Genomic DNA, 19,984 nt, shown 5'->3' with positions numbered 1-19,984 from the left:
TCCCTGGCCAACAGAAACACTTAACATGTGGGAAGTGACACGATGTCTGTTAAGCGATATTACATTTTTTTTTTCGGACAGAGACAGCGCTGTTACCGGCCATGTATTCATTTTACTCCTGAGTACAGTGAGAGAAGGTGAGTAAAGGCATTTTCTAAGGACCCAACTATGCGGGGCTCGAACCCAAGACCTTCCGATCCGAAAGTGAGTGTCATCTCACAAGACCGCATAGCCACACAAAGATCATTAATAATGACAGCTTCAAAAAGATCCAAATTGATTCTTAACAAGAACGTTTCGGGTCAACAGGCCTTCCTCGGCCAACAACAAACACACTTATTATGGTAATAATTTTTTTTTTTTAATTACGCCCTTTCGCAACGGCACCATAAGATCCCGTCGCCTAGGTATTCCATGAATGAATACAGATAACAAAATGTCTGATGTCAACAAGAATCACCCATATTGTTCAAGTGAGCAAATTGGGGGTTAATTGGGGGCGAAGTGGCCGAGTGGTTAAGGCATTTCAATGTGATCCGGAAGGCCCCGGGTTCGAGCCCCGCTTCAGGCACTTTCGTTTTTTTTTTCATTGAGAAAGATTATTATGGTAATACTTCGTGTAAAGCCCAGATAGATGTGAGAATAAGGTCTCAACCAAACGTGTGCATGTCTGATAACCAATATTGTTATAGGCTATTGTTGTAATGGAAATACTCTCAAACAAACACAAAATATCATTACAACAATGATAAATCAAGTCCATAATTGGGTTCGGTTATCAGATCTGCAATATGTGCACCTTTATTATGAGTTGAGTATGTCCAGTAAGGATAAATGAGGGTTGAAAATATTTTTGTCTTTGTTTGTTGGTTGCTTGTGTGTTTTCTGTTGCTGTGTTTTTGTTTGTCTTTTTTTTTTCTTTCTTTCTTTTTTTTTTTCTTTTTTTTTTTTTGTTCTTCTTTTCTGTATTTATTTATCTTCTTTTTTTCTTCTTTTTTTTAAAAAAGTATTAGAGGAAAAGCCGGGGAAAGGGAGGGGGGGGGGGGATAAATATACATTATCATGTCTACCTGTCGTTCTGTATTGTAACCTATCACATTGATAGTTTGTCTTAGAATCTACTTCTGATCCAGGCTGTCCCCTTTGTCTTAATTTTTCTCGTAAGCTTTTAAATATCAATCTAGAATTATTTTTTTCTCACTAGTCTATATTTTTCTCATGTCCATCCCACCCCCCAACACTTTGCATAATATGCTAATAATACACCGAGACTTAGACATCTACTGTTTTCAACTTGATCCCTGTTGACAGCAACAGAAGTGTGTTAAATGGATTATTTACAGTGAAGTTCTTCATTGAATCCTCTTAGCAATGAAATCTGACAATGTGCTCTGGGGGTGGGTGTGTGTGGGGGGGGGGGGGTAGGTATTGTCTTTTGAATGCAATTATTTGCTGCTTGTATGTACCAATACTGCCCTTGTCTACAAAGAGCGGTCGCTGTTGTCCCTCCCATTATATTATTATAGTATTAAAATCCCACGTTCATATCAAACTTGGTAACCAATTTACCCTTCCACCCAGATTGATTTATAAGATAATAAACTTTTTTTTTATCCTTGTCACGGATTTCAGTACATATTGACGACTCAATTTGACGACGAATTAAAAAATAAAGAAATATTATCTATTTTATTTTAAAATTTCCTTACGCCCAATACCAAAGATGGTTTTAGCGATCATGACAACCATTTCAGGCAGTTATCAGTCGGAAGTTTCCTAGATAAGTTCTTTGCTTCTTTCGCACTGTGATGATGGTCAATAGAATGACCGCTGTGTTAAAAGTGTGCAACACGGACAACGCGCTCCACACACTTCACGTCTAACAGTGAATGTGCACTTTTCCACACTAAGAGATTTCAATTGTGATATGATATATCGACAGGTAGTTATTATTTCTATTATTATGGAGTCTTTGATATTTTAATATAGTATTTTATTATAGATTGTTTTTAAAATAAAAAAGCAAACTTTGTGCAAAACCAAAAAAGAGCAAAAAAAAAAAAAAAGAAAAAAAATATGATAATAATAATAGTAATAATAATAATAATAATAATAATAATAATAATAATAATAATAATAATAATAATAATAATAATAATAATAATATAATAATAATGATAATGATGATGATAATAATAATAAATAATAATAATAATAATAATAATAATATAATAATAATAATAATAATAATAATAATAATAATAATAATAATAATAATAATAATGAATAATAAATCAATCAATAAATAAATCAATAAATAAATCAATCAATAAATAAATCTTCTCAATATATATAGCAAAAGGAAGATTAATTTAACTCTCTAGTCTATGATATTATAACATTTTTCTTATTTATTCATTCTATCTTGACACTAAGAATATCAATGAATTTCTCTTCCACAGCATGCATATTCAATGTATCCTCGTCAGCATAATATGTCTAATCCTTGCATCAGACGCCTATGATGTCAGCATCGAATATTCATCACCTAACCTAGAGCTTCTTTTGCCAGGTAAATTATGAATTTTTCTAAAACAAAAATGCGTATTATTTGTGACCTTTTGCCTCAAAACGGCAGTGTATTGCATAATGCTAAAAATAGTTTTTCAAAGCTAAAATTACGAGAAATCTGTCACTTTTGTTTTTGTCTATAGATAGAACGAAATTAACGTCACTCGGGTCTTTGTTGTTGTTTTTTTTTCTTTTTTTTTCTTTTTTTTTTTGTTTTTTTATTGCCATCCGCGTTTATGAGTAATTCTCACTAAACTGTGTTAACCAAACTATAAACGTTTAAGGTTACACATAGTTTTGTGCGTTGGTCAGTTATACTTCCGGATGGCAATGTTGTGAGCTTCTTAGCCAGCGCACGCTATCTATTTGAGTAAGTTTGTTATTTCCTCCCAATGAAACTTTAAAGAACCCATGCTTTGAAGTAAGTAAACGATGTATGAGAATTGTTTTTTCTCGCTTTTAAAAAAAATGCTTTGTGATCAACAAATCTGTGGCGAAAAATTACTTATGCACCAACTTGACCTTTCATAGATTTGATCTTTTCTTTTGTTTGCATTAATTATTATATACATTCATATCTGCAAAAACAACAGAGTATATTTAGAAGTCTTTTGACCTAGATATGTAACCCTTAATGATTAAGAAACTCAAGTCTGTTATTTCTGACTATATTTTTGACTTTAGGCATCAGGTTACATTTTTTAAAAAGGGATCTAGCTCAGTATTGATAAATCTTGTTTCAACTCGCGTGGGTCAAATGGATTATTATGTTATCCTTATTTATTTATTAATGATTATCTTTATTTTCAGGATGCCACTACTACTACTGCTACTACTACTACTCCTACTACTACTACTACTACTACTACTACTACTACTACTACTACTACTACTACTACTACTACTACTACTACTACTGCTACTACTACTACTACTACTTACTACTACTACTACTACTACTACTACTACTGCTACTACTACTACTACTACTACTACTACTACTACTACTACTACTACCACTACTACTACTACTACTGATACTACTACTACTACTACTACTACTACTACTACTACTACTACTACTACTACTACTACTACTGGTACTACTACTACTACTACTACTACTACTACTACTACTACTACTACTACTACTACTACTACTACTACTACTACTACTACTACTACTACTACTACTACTAATACTACTACTACAACTACTAGTACAACAACTACTATAATTACTACACTACTACTAATAATCTTGTGACAAAATTCTACTACATCATTCTTCATTCAGACAAGAAATAACAAAATGTGGTTTACATTTATAATAGTAGATCGTCTTTCTAGATAGATCAAGAACGATCCTTCGCAGCAAAAGGTACTGACGAATATTCTGAAAGCACCATGTTTGTACCTTTCTTTGCAGCATGTGGCAGAGACGAATGGGCTCGCTTCGTATCCTGGATGTACCAAGTTCGAGACTTTTCTACCTCGCAATGTGGCCTTAGCTTATTTGTGGCGCTGCATGGCGCTGGTACATAGAATTATTCAGTCTTCTCTTATGATAAATTCCACAAGAGATGAATAAAGACACATTATTTTAAAAAAAAAGTAATATTCATGTTAATTATCAATAGACAGAGATATCCCCTTTATTAATATTAGTAACATATTTTAAATTATTAATTAAAGTACTTATTTTGAATTTGTTGCAGATAGTGACGATGGAAAGGAAATCAAAGCAGTCACATTTAACATGGGGATGAAAAACGTACTTTATCGTCACAAAGGAGTAAAAACGTGTAAGTATGCAAACGTTTGATAACTTTTATTAATAACTTTTATTACAATGCAATGTTCATATCGGTTTTTCAAATGTACATCCTCTGATTCATGGTAAGATTGAGATGTCTATGAGAAATATGAAACAAATTGATAAAGATGCGTAAAGAAAAGTAAATTTTCTAAAATTTGTTTATAAAAAACATGAGCTTTTTTATAGTGCAATATCTACTAAACGTGCTTAAAGCGCTTTACAAAAAGTTCCCACGCAATGTTAGATGCTGTCACCTAAGCATTCCATGAAGGAATATATAGAAAATCCCTCAAACAAATGTTTGATGTCAACAACAATCACCCATGTTGGCCAAAGTGGGCAAATTTGGGGGTTGATAACCTTGCCCAAGGAAAATGAAAAAAAAAGAGAAAGTGCCTGAAGTGGAGCTCGAACTTGATAGCTGCTGTGACCAATGCCTTAAAAAAAATTGAAAAAATCGAGGTTTTATATAGCACAATATCCACTTAACGTGCTCAAAGCGCTTTACAAGGGGTCCCTGGTCAACAGCAACATTTAACATGTAGGACGGGACATGACACCTGTTAGGCGATATTACAATTTTTCTGACAGAGACAACGCTGTTTACGGCCAGGTACTCATTTTACACCTAAGTACGGTGAGAGAATGTGAGTAAAGAGCCTTTTCCAAGGACTCAACTATGCGCCGAGCGCGAGGCTCGAACCCAGGACCTTCCGATCCGAAAGCGAGTGTCATACCACGAGACCACATAGCCGCACAACACTACGCTGCCAGGCTTCTTCCTCGTCTTCCAATCACTACTACGTCCTAAATGTAGACGCATTTGTACTTTAATTTTTGCGTCTAAAAACAGGGAGATTAATTCAATCATGATTATGAAGTCAATATCAACTATCTATGTGCGCCTATGTGGTCTAGTGGTATGACACTCGGTTTCGAATCGGAAGGTCCTGGGTTCGAACCTCGCTCGGCGCATAGTTGAGCTCTTAGAGAAGGCTCTTTGAGAAGCGGGCCGTTAACAGCGTTGTCTCTGTCCGGAAACTGTAATATCGCCTAAATGTTAAATGCTGTTGGCCAGGAACCCTTTGTAAGGCGCTTTGAGCAAGTTAAGTGGATATTGCGATATATAAAAGCTCAATTAAAGGAAACAATTAAAATCGAATAAGTGTAATAATAATAATAATAATAATAATAATAATAATAATAATAATAATAATAATAATAATAATAATAATAATAAAATAATAATAATAATAATAATAATAATAATAATAATAATAATAATAATAATAATAATAATAATAATAATAATAATGATATATAATAATAATAATAATAATAATATAATAATAATAATAATATAATAATAAAAATAATAATAATAATAATAATAATAATATAATAATACTTTATTGTATCCAAAAAGGATTTTTTTTTTTGTACAGACATGTTATAATTTACACAATAAGATAAAAATACAATGGAAATAGGATGTATATATATATTATATATATATATATATAATATATATATATATATATGTATATATATATATTATATATATATATATATAATATATATTAATATATATAAGGAACAGCTCCATAACAGAGCTGCGCTTTATAATATGAATAATTTCAACACTGTAAAATAGTTAAAACTGTCACTATAAATTGAAAATTCTCTTGAAGTTGCAACAATAACTATAAATTAATATTTACATTTTTTTACATTAAAAATTTTTTTCGCAGGGAGGATTCACTGAAATGTACAGCTGATGGTCCGACAATGTAACTAGTAAGACGTTCGATGAAGTCAAATACACATCGTTGCTTTCTTGAAATCGTATTTCTTCTTCTTCTTCTTCTTCTTCTTCTTCTTCTTCTTCTTCTTCTTCTTCTTCTTCTTCTTCTTCTTCTTCTTCTCTGATGGACATCTATGGCTGCAGTCCGATATTGCTATGAGTCTGTGGTCCGCTTTAGGTCCTCAGCCTCACCATAGAACTTTGTGTTGAGTGCTGTAGGGGTGACCCAGTGGTTCGAACGTTGCACGTTGTATAATGGGCAATCCATAAGCACATGTAAAGTGGTTTCATGGTCGGTTCCACATGGGCAATAAGTTGGTAAGTTTGATAGACATGTAGCGAGCCTTATTCAATTTGGTTCTAAAAGCAACTATACCCTTTTTTTTTAGCTATTGACATTTTTAAAAGATATATAGCACAATATCCACTATACGTGCTCAAAACGCTTTACAAAGGGTCCCTGGTCAACAGCAACACTTAACATGTAGGACGGGGTATTACGATTTTTTTCGGACAGAGACAAAGATGTTAACGGCCAGGTACTCAGTTTACATCTGAGTACGGTGAGAGAATGTGAGTAAAGAGCCTTTTTTTCCAAGACCTCAACTATGCGCCGAGCGAGGCTCGAACCCAGGACCTTCCGATCCGAAAGCGAGTGTCATACCACAAGACCACATAGCCGCATTTCAAATGACTTTATTGAAACTGACAATGGTGATACCAGTCACATTTAATTTCAGAGACATTTTCAATGTTTGTCCACTCCTGGGTGATACTTTGTAATGGTTAAGCATTTTAAGTTATTGCCCCGATGGGTCATTAAGTTCAAAATTTAACCCTTTCCTTATCAGCCATTTTTAGAATTTTTCCCAAAACGTCACACCCACCCAACACAAAAAATATGTTTTTCTTACCCAAACAGAAAAGCAACAAATACATTCTATGCATAATATTGATCATCAAAATAAACTCTACATCACAGTGTCACGTTTTTATAACTTAATAAAACATTTGTCTTTAAATTGTGATTTACAAAAGAAATCTGAATGATGAAGTGCGGGTTGGATCGTAACGAATGTGACGATTTTCCTATGGTTGGTAAGGAGAGGACTTTGACAGAGACAGGAAAAACACTTCGAATAGGTTACTTAACTAATGACGTTTTGTTATTTAATCTAATATTGCAATAGATTATTAAGCATCAATATTCTCACTTTAAATAACTATAATTCCATTCAATGAGAGCGAAAATTTAATATAATATTATACATTTGAAAAACTTTCCCAACACTTATCAATTCTGAAAAATAATAATTCAAATGTGGAGAAACTAATCCGAAATCGGCAGAATTTTGCTCTGAAAATTCTGTCGTTTAAGGGGTTTATTGTTATTTGTCGGTCTGTGATAGTGGTCTGCACGTTTATGAATTGGGATTAATAATAAAGTATAGCATAGTTAATGGTGACGTGCACTTATTTTAAGGTCTGATAATCCATTTCACTATGGGCTCATTGTTGTAAGGGAAATATTTTTGAAAATGACGCAAATATTGTCCATTGCAACAATGTTTTAAACTAACCCCATAATTGAGTTCGGATGTCAGAACTGCATACATCTACACGTCGGCTAATAATAATAATATACTCGAATTTTAGGAGGAATCATTTTTATGTGAATTTAAAGACATCATGATTTTCGTATCTTGTTTTATTTTATTTTATTTTTGTTTGTTTGTTTGTTTGTTTTTTTATTGTTTGTTTGCTTGTTTTTCTTATATTTTTATTATTTATTTTAAACAATAATAAAATACACCTGCCACTCTAACCATAAATTATAAAAGCGGTGAAGAGTTCGGCTGATATATTAGTACTTTTCAAAATAATGAATTTCTAAAGAGCTAAGTTGACAGCTATTTCTTGACATTCGTGATATATTATCATTTCCATCCTCAGCGAATGTCAAATCCAGACTTGTTTGTTCTAAAATGCGTCTTTCAGAAATCAAAAATGTCGCTTGGGTGTTATCCATAAATCCTCCTCTGTTGTATTGTCATCACGATGGTTTTCAATTTGTTGACATGATGATACTTTTGGTTGTCTTTCTATTATCATTAGATCAAAAGAAAACAAAAATTCAGACATAGAAATATCCGTGACGATCTACAAATTTTATTTTCAAACTTGTCTGATAGCTTTTTGCAACGCAGTGCTAATGTACCCCATTTCATATTTTTGTATTCTTAATCTTTTAGAATAATGATAAATATAACCAGGCATATCTATAAAAGTTTTCGATCCGGTTTGTCAATTGCTTTTTTTTCATATTCAATTTGAATAGAGTTGTGATCTATGATGGCGTGCAACATAGAGGGTCTAGTTATGTAAAACGACGTAATTTGTGTTTCTTTAGCATTATTCCTTTAATCTTTTCAATTTTTGCAAACCCCGTCCCATTTATTAAGCGCCGTTAGAGGGTCTAGTTATGTAAAACGACGTAATTTGTGTTTCTTTAGCATTATTCCTTTAATCTTTTCAATTTTTGCAAACCCCGTCCCATTTATTAAGCGCCGTTATAGAGATGTTGTGGCCTTTCGCGATGACTTCAACTCGCTTGATCTAAATCAATGGAAACATCAAGTATCAATGTACGGGGGATATGTAAGTAATATCTAAGTACACGTTTTATTGACAGCGACGTGCACTTGTTTGAAGGTCTGATAACCCAATTCCTTCTGGGCTTATTGTTGTAATGGAAATCTCAAAAAAAAGTGACGCAAAATGGTGTCCATTACAACAATGTTAAACTAGGCCCAAAATCGGGTTCGGATGTCAGACCTGCATATATGTAGACTTTGATTTACAGGGTTGATAACTAAACGCAATAATGGCTTTGTTTTAATTTTGTTTCTATGGCAATGGTTTGCGTTAATTTGAGAGTAAGGGCAAGATAGCCAAAATGATAAGGCATCGCACTTTTTCCCGGATGATCCGAGTTTAAACCCAATCTCGGTATCTCTTTTTATTTTTTCTTCCTTTAATCAGGAAACGTAATCCCTTTTGCTCGCTTTGCGGTGCCTTTGTTGACACCAGACTTACATCGGTCTTCCCTCGAAATAGACCGTGTAGAATAATTTACTCTGGGATGTAAGAGGAAATGTATGTTTTAAAAAGAAACAAAAAACATTTATGACCCATCGTCTCAAAACAGTATTATGTCGGAACGAACCAGATTTAAAAGCCGAATTAAATGTTAAACTGATCAAAAATATAAATTGTTGGCATTAGCACCCTAGAATATGGTATCCATTCTCCTCTATTAAACACACAAATTCAACACAAGTCTGATGTTTCTGGCTATAAATTCAATTTTCAACATCTTAACCACCCCGACTTAATACCGTTTTGAGGCGAATGGTCACATTTATGTTTATATCCATCACACAAATGAGCCTGTAACAATTTGGGTTAAGTACAAAAAGCCAAGGTTTAGCAAAATATTTTTCTTTTAAATTGAGAAGAAAAAAAATCTTTCGAAAACGGCAACTTTTGACATAGCACATTTTATGGCTTCATTACGTAATAAAGTCTTTGCCAGATATCTATCCAATACTTCTGAATAGCCACCTTATGATATGTTGATAATCAAAACGCATGCAGTTGGTAAATTGGGTTTCCTTTTAGTCCTATAGGACGACAAGGTTTTTACGATTTTTTCATATTTTTTTCTCCTGTTTCTTTAACTACTTCTCCTCCATTTTTTCACCCATCGCCTCCTCCTGTTCTCCATTATCATCATCACCATTATCATCATCACCATTATCATCATCACATCATCATCATCATCATCATCATCATCATCATCATCATCATCATCATCATCAAAATCACTATCATCATCACCATCACCATCATCATCATCATCATCATCATCATCATCATCATCATCATCATCACCATTATCATCATCATCCTCATCAACATCATCATCATCATCATCATCCTCATCCTCATCCTCATCCTCATCATCATCATCATCTTCATCGTCATCATCATCATCATCATCATCATCATTTTATTCTTCTTCTTCTTCTTCTTCTTCTTCTTCTTCTTCTTCTTCTTCTTCTTCTTCTTCTTCTTTTCTTTTTTCTTTTTTCTTTTTTCTTTTTGAAATGATTAACTTGCGCTAGGACGTCAACTTCCTGAAATATTCTCTGTATTGTTGTCTACCTGTCAAGCAATAATTTACTTTCTTTACAATAATACTATTCCCAGAATGGAGAATTTCAAGTGTATACCAACGACCCAAGAAATTCGTACACAAGACTTGGACATTTATATATAAAACCAGTGAGTGGAATATGATTTGAAACATTGTTTACTTTGGTCGAGGTTATCATTGTTTTCAAAAAGAATAAAAGATCAGCATAGACATATTAATACAAACTCGATTAGTAGATATGTGAGATGGATAAATAGATAGATAGATAGATAGATAGATAGATAGATAGATAGATGGAAAGATAGATAGACAGATGGAGAGATGGATAGATAGATATGTTAGATGGATAAATAGAAAGATAGATATTATAGGTAGATAGATAGAAAGATAGATAGATAGAAAGATAGACAGATGGAGGGATTGATAGATAAATATGTTAGATGGATAAATAGATAGATAGATTGATAGATAGATAGATAGATAGATAGATAGATAGATAGATAGATAGATAGATAGATAGATAGATAGATAGATAGATAGATAGATAGATAGAAAGAGAAGTATATCAGAGCGGAAGAGGAGAGATGTATAATGGAGATTTAAAAGCATAAGATGAGAACCACTTCGTTAAATGGCACTCAATAACTACAAACGGTACTATTACAATTGAAAAAAAAAAAAAGAAGAAGAAAAATTGACACTTTGTATAGCGGGATTTCCACTAAACGTGCTCATGGCGCTTTACAATAGATCCGGCGCTAGCTAACAGCAACATGTAACGTGTATAGGGAATGAGATTAGCGGAAGAGTAGCGTCCCTTGATTGGACATCACCTTACAGAGAGAACGTCAACATGTTTTTGCGCATGCATCCGTCTCTCTCGCCCTCGCTTTCGGTGAAGTGTCTCGCCGCTTTCACCGGAAGCGAGGACGAGAGACGCATGCGCACAACCAACAAGACGTTCTCTCTCTAATAACTTTTCCGCCGGTGTGTGTATGCCCTGGCCGGTGGCGTCCAATCAAGTGACGCTACTCTTCCGCTAATCTCATTCCCTATTGGACGAGATTAGAAGCATTTTGGAAGATATTACAATTTTTTAATATTCTGAGCGAGACAACGCTGTTAATCACCAGATCCTCATTTTACACCTTAGCACGATGAAATAATGTAAGTAAAGAGCCTTTTTCCGGGTATTCAAAACCATCTTATCGGTTGTAAGGGGAAACGTCTAGGCGAACCAGTTAATTATTCAAACAGGAGATGTCTTGCTTTGGGCGATGCTTCGTTAAATGTCACTCAATAACTACAAACGGTATTACATTGCTGCGAGTTACATGCCTAGTCCTTCAGAGCCTATAGGCCCGTCATGGAGCCGGAGTTTATCCCGATTTCTATAGCGTGAAACGAACGATAGCAATTGCTTACTACCCTGTTTGATAGGACGCTATCGGGCCTCCCCCCCCCCCTCCGCCCCACCCTTGAGATATCGGGACCCATAATTAAGAAGAAAACGTGAACCTTAGTAATTAGGCAATTTTAATGAAAAAATATTTTGCATTAATAATATTATGTTGATAGATGTTTTTTTTATGTAACAGAAAATTTCAAATTCGTCCGGGATCAATCTTATTCCCATGGCTTGTGAAGCGAGTGCGCTACTCACTGAGCCATCTCGAACTTTCATCGAAATTTGTGTTTATTACTTTTTACAGGCCGCGGCTTCTAACGGCTAAGTATCACTTTGACTTATGTTTTCCACGGAACGTTTTTATTTACCAGACCCTGACCACATCTGATGCAAGATACGACGAGCACTACCTGCATACAGGAGTCATGGACATGAATGGTAAATTATGAACAGATAGTTCGAAGATGACGTCACTCAAGCCTTTGTTGTTATATTTTGCCATCCGCGTTTGTGAGTTATTCTCACTGAACTGTATTAACCAGACTATAAACGTTCATGGATACACACAGTTTTGTGTGTTGGTTCGTTATACTTCCGGATGGCAATGTTATGAGCTTCTTAGCCAAGCGCATACTATATATAGGAAAAACAAAAGTGTGATGTTAAAACACGGTTCTAATCTCATTCTTCTCCATGTTCCTCGTGGCCTTCCCCTTGATCCTTTCGGCTTTGTCTGTTGTCCTTCGTAAATTCTGTAATTCCAGAAACTCTTCGGTCACCCAAGCTAAAAAAAAAAGAATTTGGTTTGTCTGTCTGCGTTTCTGTAACGGTTTGAGTTTAACGGAAAGGGGTGTTAACCCTTTGCCAACCCCCAACCTGGAGGACCAGGTGACTCAAAGATGGGGGAATCACACACCATTAGTCGCCTTTTACGACTCGCTGGCTTGGCGTTGGGCTATTCTTGACCCTCTCAGTTGAGGACCCTGGACACCACACGGGAACATGGAGAAGAATTAAAGAAGCTGATATACAGAGAAGTGGTAAGACCTGGAATGAGATAAAAAAAAAAAAAAGTTAGCTCAGGATAGAGAAGGATGGAAACTGTTTGTCTGTGGCCTATACCCTGACCCAGGGTGTAAAAGGCAATGATGATGATGATAATCTCATTGGAAGTGTAAAGTCACTCTTCCAGAGGACTGGAAACATACCTTGAGTAATTTATACCCTGGTTTCAGAGTAATGGCATCTTATTTTCTAGTTTAATATAATATGCTGGTCGTCAATAAAGATCATCCATCCTCGCTCTTTTTATGTCCCGTAATCCTAAGAATCGGTCTATACATTCTGCTACTAAAATAGTTATGCCACTTTATGATTCAATAAGCAACCTATTCATTATTAGTCCTCCGAAGGACTGGTTACATGGAAGAGTAGAAGGTGCAGGTCAAGACCTCTCTGTCTTATTGTGCATACATCAGTGAATACTAAATTTAAATAGAGATTAGAAATTCCATAAGTTGAAATAATGATAATATGCTTTTGACTCCAAACTTTGATATAAGTAAGTCGGAAACGGAGAAGCGGACTGTAGTCCAAATAATAGTGACTTTTTTTTTCTCATATAACTGCCCATTATCATCATCATCATCATCATCATCATCATCATCATCATCATCATCATCATCATCAGCAGCAGCAGCAGCAGCAGCAGCAGCAGCTGCAGCAGAAGCATCATCATCATCATCATCATTTTTATTATCTTTACTACTACGACTACTACTACTACTACTACTACTACTACTACTACTACTACTACTACTACTACTACTACTACTACTACTACTACTACTACTACTACTACTACTACTCTTATTATTATTATCATTATTATTATTATTATTATTATTATTATTATTATTATTATTGTTGTTGTTGTTGTTGTTGTTGTTGTTATTATTGTTAAGGTTGTTATTACTGTATCTTAAACTGCGTCCATCCAGCCATGTTTGGAACATGCACCAATAACCATGCCAATGGTTGTCACAGAGAAGGGAAGGATGGACTCTTGCCCCCAGTATGGTCGGCCAGGATGTCATCCTCAGCTTCCATTAGGTACGGAGTGGTGGAAGTTCGTGCCCGGATACCTACTGGCGACTGGTTGTGGCCAGGTATGTGTATGATCGGATTGATGTATTTAGTACGAGGTTAGATATAATAATGATGATGATGTGTTGTTCTATTCTTAAGATAAGTTCAAGATTTAAAATCAGATTGACTATTAGCTCTGAATATTGATAAATGATACGATGTGATAAGATATGGTATGATAGGATATGATATAATATAATATAATATAATATAATATAATATAATATAATATAATTAATATAATATAAAATAATAATATAATATAATATAAATAATAATATAATATAATATAATATAATATAATAATATAATATAATATAATATAATATAATATAATATTGAACGGACAGCTATGTTTGTGATATCATATGATATGATATGATATGATATGATATATGATATGATATGATATGATATGATATGATATGATATGATATGATATGGTGTGCTATGAAATGTTATACGATATATGAGATGCTATGACATATAATACAATTATGTCCTTTAGCCATCTGGATACTGCCGAAACGTGACAATTATGGGACATGGCCACGATCTGGGGAGATTGACCTCATGGAATCTAGAGGTAATTTGAGCCACACGCACGGATAATGCGCTAGTTTATACTTTACACGCTTTCAAACCTTTATTTCTCACCGTGAACTATTTAAAAACTCTCTCTCTCTCTCTCTCTCTCTCTCTCTCTCTCTCTCTCTCTCTCTCTCTCTCTCTCTCTCTCTCTCTCTCTCTTTCTCTTTCTCTCTATCTATCTATCTATCTATCTATCTATCTATCTAATTATCTATCTATCTGTCTATCTCTCCATCTAGATCCATCTATCATCTGCAATTTAGCATCATTGAAATTACTCTAGACCACCATGTTCTAAAGCTTGAGTATGTTTTGAATTCAATCAAATAACATTTGAACTAGATTAACCTTGTCCATTGGAAAATCGTCACATTCGTTTCGATGCAACCGACAATTTTCTCATTCTGATTTTCACAACATTTAAAGAAATATTTTGAGGCCGCTATAAAAACTAAACATTGTGTTGTAGAGCTCATTTTGCTAAACAACATTCTGAATAGAATGCACTTGTTACTTTTTGTTTGAGTAAGAAAAGTCTGTTTTTGTGCTGGGTGGGTGTGAATTTTCGGGGGTTATTCTAAAAATAGCTGGTAAGAAGAGAGTTTAATAGTCGTTTCATTTTTCTTTTTTTTTTTTTTCCCCGTATCTCAATCAAGGCAATGCCGGCAGAGACGGTGTAGGCACGATCCTGAGCACACTCCATTGGGGAACTGACGCAGCCCACAACATGTTCAGGAAAACTACAGCAAACAAGTAGGAAATATAGATAGAATGAAGATGACGTCACTCGGGTCTTTGTTATTGTTTTTTGCCATCCGCGTTTTTGAGTAATTCTCAGTAAACTGTATTAACCAGACTATAAACGTTCAAGGTTACACACACACAGAGTTTTGTGTATTGGTCCGTTATACTTCCGGATGGCAATGTTGTGAGCTTCTTAACCAAGCACATACTATCTATAAACTTTAAAGATAATGAAAAATTGTCAACGAAGTAAGAAAAATGTAGTAGAAATAAATACCAAAAGGAAATCTTAAAGGTTTATATTACTGCAGAGCAATGTGTTTTGTTTTGTTTTTAAACTAAAGATTAACCTTTAACTAACGTAATTTTGATTGTTTGTTTGTTTTGTTTTTTTTTTTGTTTACATTGTTTGTCAAATTTTGGCATCACTAAACCTCAACCATGGATCCACAACTTCTACACAAAATGGCACCCATTTAAATTGTTCCTTATTCTTTTTTTACCCCCTCACCCTTCTCTTCTCTGTAGGCATCGGGACCCCTCTTGGGCTGACGCATTTCACGTATACAAGTTGGAATGGACACCTACTCATCTAGTGTGAGTTGGGAGGGGCAGGGGGGGGGGGAAGCGGAGCATTCGTCTTGGAATAGGATTAATGTCTTGCCAGGAGGGAGATCTGTTGAGTTTTTCCTCTACAATAACAACACCAGCAGCAACAACAACAACAACAACAGCAACAAAAATAATGACAACATTAACACCAAAAGAAAACACAACAAAACAACAACAATAACTACAAGATTAATAACAATATTAACAACAATAACAACAAAACAGTTAAAGGGGAAAAAAAACTGGTTTTGTTGATAATATATTTATCAAAGCATGTGAAGTCACCCTGATTTTTATAAAGTTATGGAATTTCAAAATTGGTGTAAAAATCCAATAGTTTAAGTACCTCCAGCATTGCGTTCTCTAAAATTCTTATCAGCGCAAAGTTGAAATTTCGGTGTTTCAAATTCAAAGCATTGTATCTTTTGACTGAATGTAAAAGTAGGAATAAAGTAACATTCATTGAATAGGTATTTAATAAACCTTTAAATGATATATAACACAATGCATTGCTTGGTTTGAGTCAAAAGATATAAAGGATGAAAAAAGTGTGAACTTACTCTTGCACATGACTATATAACGTCTTTTGGTTGTCCATGATCATATTTTGATGGGTTTTTATTCAATAAAAATCTATATTAATCTATTTTTTAATCACTATTAAATCATTCTCCAAGCACAAGTAGAAAACGGAATTTGGACATATTTGCTTTATCAAAATATACTAATGGGGGGGGGGGATTTTTTTAAAAGCATTTGAATATTGTGAAATTAAAAATTTCCATTATTAAACAATAATAATAACAATGATGATCAATTTTCATTTGAAAAGTACTCACTTAATTTTCTTCACTTCACGAAAATGTTACTGATGTCAGTGGTGGTGGGTATGTTTGCCTCGCCTTGCCTCTATAACAAGTTGGATTCGGCTTCTGTTGCAGTCAAACACACCCTGAGGATTGTCGCTGAATTTTCTTGACGAACATAACAAAAAGAATATTTTCGATAGTCTCTAAGTCTCTAAGTTTCTGTCTCGAACACGGCAACCAACCCCGAACCATAGTTTCTCGATGTCGGGAAACTTCGACAGCCAAGAGACAGAGATGCATATACGAGATGGAAGTCGATTTGGACGATTTCAATCCCTCGAGGGGGCGGGGAAATACACTCCTCGAAACTAGGTGAGAAGTTGCCAGGCTTCTCCACTAGTAAGAGGAGACACTGGGTGGTAGCCTATCGACTTCGGTCGAGAACCTACCTAATTGCAAAATCGCTTCATCAGTGGGAACTTTCCACCTGTCCAATATGTACCCGATGTGGGAACGAACCCGAAACCGCAGAGCATCTAGTTGAACGGTGTGTTGTGACGAAGCTTCCAGGCGGGTTTGTGACGGTGCACGACTGCGGTAAAGAATTTACAGAATGGGTCGATCGCCATAACATAGTAGTGTGAGCACCATTAGAAGCTGCTGCCAAGGGAGAACTTAGGAACCTTTTCCTTTCAAAAGTTTGTTGCAACGTGCGGTCGGGTAAAATTTGTTGGGAAACTTCACAAGAAGATGTATTATATAAAAATCATATTTAAAAGAAATTTCAGATCAATAACGCAGTTTTATGTTATGCATTGTGTCCTTCATGAAAGAAATATTTTCGCTGTTTCATATTTTCTATACTGTACTTATATCTATCAATTCATTTATCTAGACTCCAAAATTATTGCGATGTATTTAAAGGTCATTACTCCTGTCTTCAAACAGAATATCTGTGGACAATCAGCAAATATTGTACGTCGATCCCGGAAGTAGTTTCTGGAACATGGGTGGATTCTCTGGACAAAACATTTGGTCCAATGGAGGCAAAATGGCACCCTTTGACCAAGAGGTGAGAGAAAAATGATAAATTATAATATGTGACCCACCGTCTACAAGTTGTATCATGTAGTTCTTCAGAGCAATTAAGGCCCATGGAGCCGGAGTTTATCCCGGTTTCTAAAGCGTTAAACGGACAATAGAAATTGCTTGCTACTCCATGGATAGGACGCCAGTCTATCGCAAAGTACTTTCCACCAGATCGAACGGACCCAGATACCCAATCACTGCTGGGTGGACAGGGGCATCATGCTGAAGTGATTTTAACCCGCTCCTTACAAACTACAGGAAAATCGTCACGTGCGTTAACGATGCAACCGACACCTTTCTCATTCAGATTTCATTTCTACAACATAAAATCTGAAGAAAAATATTGTCATGATTCAAAAAATCAAATACTGTGTTGTATAGCTTGTTTTTTTTCTTTTGATTGTTTGTTTTGTTTGTTTGTTTGTTGTTTTTTTTTTCTTTTCGGTTGTTGTGTGACTCCTTTTATTGGATCCCTTCTTTATTTTCTATTTCAGTTTGTGATGATACTGAATGTGGCTGTTGGAGGCACAAGCGGGATGTTCTCTGACAACTTCAAAAATAAGCCTTGGAGAAATGGTTCTCCAACGGCTGTGGACGACTTTTGGAAAGGTCGTGACCTTTGGCTGTCCTCTTGGGTCAGAGAAGATGTGGCCATGATAATCGACTATGTGGAAATGAGACACTTGTAGTTGGTGGTTGGCCTCTTGTTGCTAAGCCTACCAAGCTAATGACACGGATGCCCTTTCTTATAGTATGGGTCTCGAGTTATTTCGTCAACATAATATAATGCATACATTTTTGAAAATTATGTCAGTCATTGTATGTTTAAATAAAACTAATCGAGTAAACATTTCAGTGGTTTTGATTTTGAGTCGAATATTTTAAAAAAGCATATTTTCCCCCTGAAATCAACAGATGACCGTGAACCGAAGACTCATAGACAACTTTAAGAACGTGACTATCACCCTAACCAAAAGAACCCTTCAGATCCTGAGCACCACTCACAATTCTAACACAGATGATTGGGGGGGGGGGGACGCTCATAGTGTCATCAGGTGCTGCGATGCAATTCCTTCATCAGTGTGTCAAAACATTGTGAGAAATACTCACTTACTTGGCCTGACCGATTTGTATGTTTTGCATGTTGAACACTGGGTAGCTCATGCCTTTTCGTTGACTGGAAATAAATAGTCAAGGGGACAGAACGGGGTAAATGACAGGATATAATGCTCTGATTGGTTAATGCTTCGAAACTGGTGAATCATCAATTGGATTCAATAGTCTGATGTCACGTCGCCCAGCAACGGCGATAATCGTGGTTCTAAACAAAGAAAATCGGTACTTTTTATTCTACATGCTGGCTAGAACTCTTCATATGTCTTGTGATCAGAATGGATAAAAGTCAAAACATGATCATCATATGTAATAATGTTTTTCTCCCCTGGATACACTTTTATGTTCGTCGGAGAAATATTTCATAAGAGTGTCCGCCATTGTTCCGATAGTTTTTAGCCTGTTACTAAATTACCATGCGTCATTACGAGGGAAGTGACGTCATGACTGTTGAAGCGTATTGACTGGCTCCGAACACATGCCCTTACAGAGAGAACGTCAACATATCATTACGCATGCGTCTCTCTTATCAACGGATGATATCTATCGTTTGGTAAATGAGATATCACTTTAAAAATGTTAGTTTATACATACTTTTATAAATAAAAATATAACTAATAAACTTATTTTTATGAAAAGTTCGCAGTGCATCAGTTAAATCGTTTCTCAGCCATCTTTTGGTCTGAGTTATCGAACCGTGAAGTCAGTGATTTCAAAGTGGGTCATCTTAATCTTGGGTGCATTCCTTAATTATTTTTCATTATTTGCAACACATCACTGTGAACTTTTCCTCAAAATAAGTCTATTGGTTATAAGTTTATTTTCATAAAAGTATGTATTTATTTATAACATTTGGTATATGTATTTTGGTATTTTGTTCTTTATCGAAGCGGTCATATTCATTTATGATTATTACTTTAGACAAAATCAAGCTGAACCTGATAAAGAATAACTTATTAGGGTGAAAAAATGTAAAAAGGAATGGGGGAGGGGGAGGGGGACGAAAATGCCTACAACACGTGGTGTTCCCGGGCGGTCACCCATCAAGTACTGACCA

At 35.0% G+C, this 19,984-nt stretch overlaps 1 protein-coding gene across 1 annotated transcript; it reads left to right on the top strand.

Moving 5' to 3' along the window:
- Nucleotides 1-1,880: 1,880 nt before the first annotated feature.
- Nucleotides 1,881-18,595, top strand: LOC144976472 (beta-1,3-glucan-binding protein-like). The gene is made up of 13 exons (XM_078920765.1): nt 1,881-1,942; nt 2,463-2,572; nt 4,290-4,376; nt 8,148-8,167; nt 8,760-8,852; nt 10,467-10,541; nt 12,193-12,259; nt 13,822-13,989; nt 14,478-14,555; nt 15,217-15,313; nt 15,833-15,901; nt 17,674-17,797; nt 18,309-18,595. Exons 2-13 carry the CDS (start codon nt 2,464-2,466, stop codon nt 18,501-18,503), a joined length of 1,182 nt encoding a protein of 393 aa, XP_078776891.1. The 5' UTR covers nt 1,881-1,942; nt 2,463; the 3' UTR covers nt 18,504-18,595.
- The last annotated feature ends 1,389 nt before the right edge of the window (nt 18,596-19,984 follow it).

This window comes from Berghia stephanieae, chromosome 7 (assembly GCF_034508935.2).
Source record: "Berghia stephanieae isolate SIO BIC M18660-M18661 chromosome 7, UCSD_Bste_1.3, whole genome shotgun sequence".
Lineage (NCBI taxonomy): Eukaryota > Metazoa > Mollusca > Gastropoda > Nudibranchia > Aeolidiidae > Berghia > Berghia stephanieae.
The sequence above is the reverse complement of the archived record's forward strand: the minus strand, read 5'-3'. Positions and strand labels throughout refer to the sequence as shown.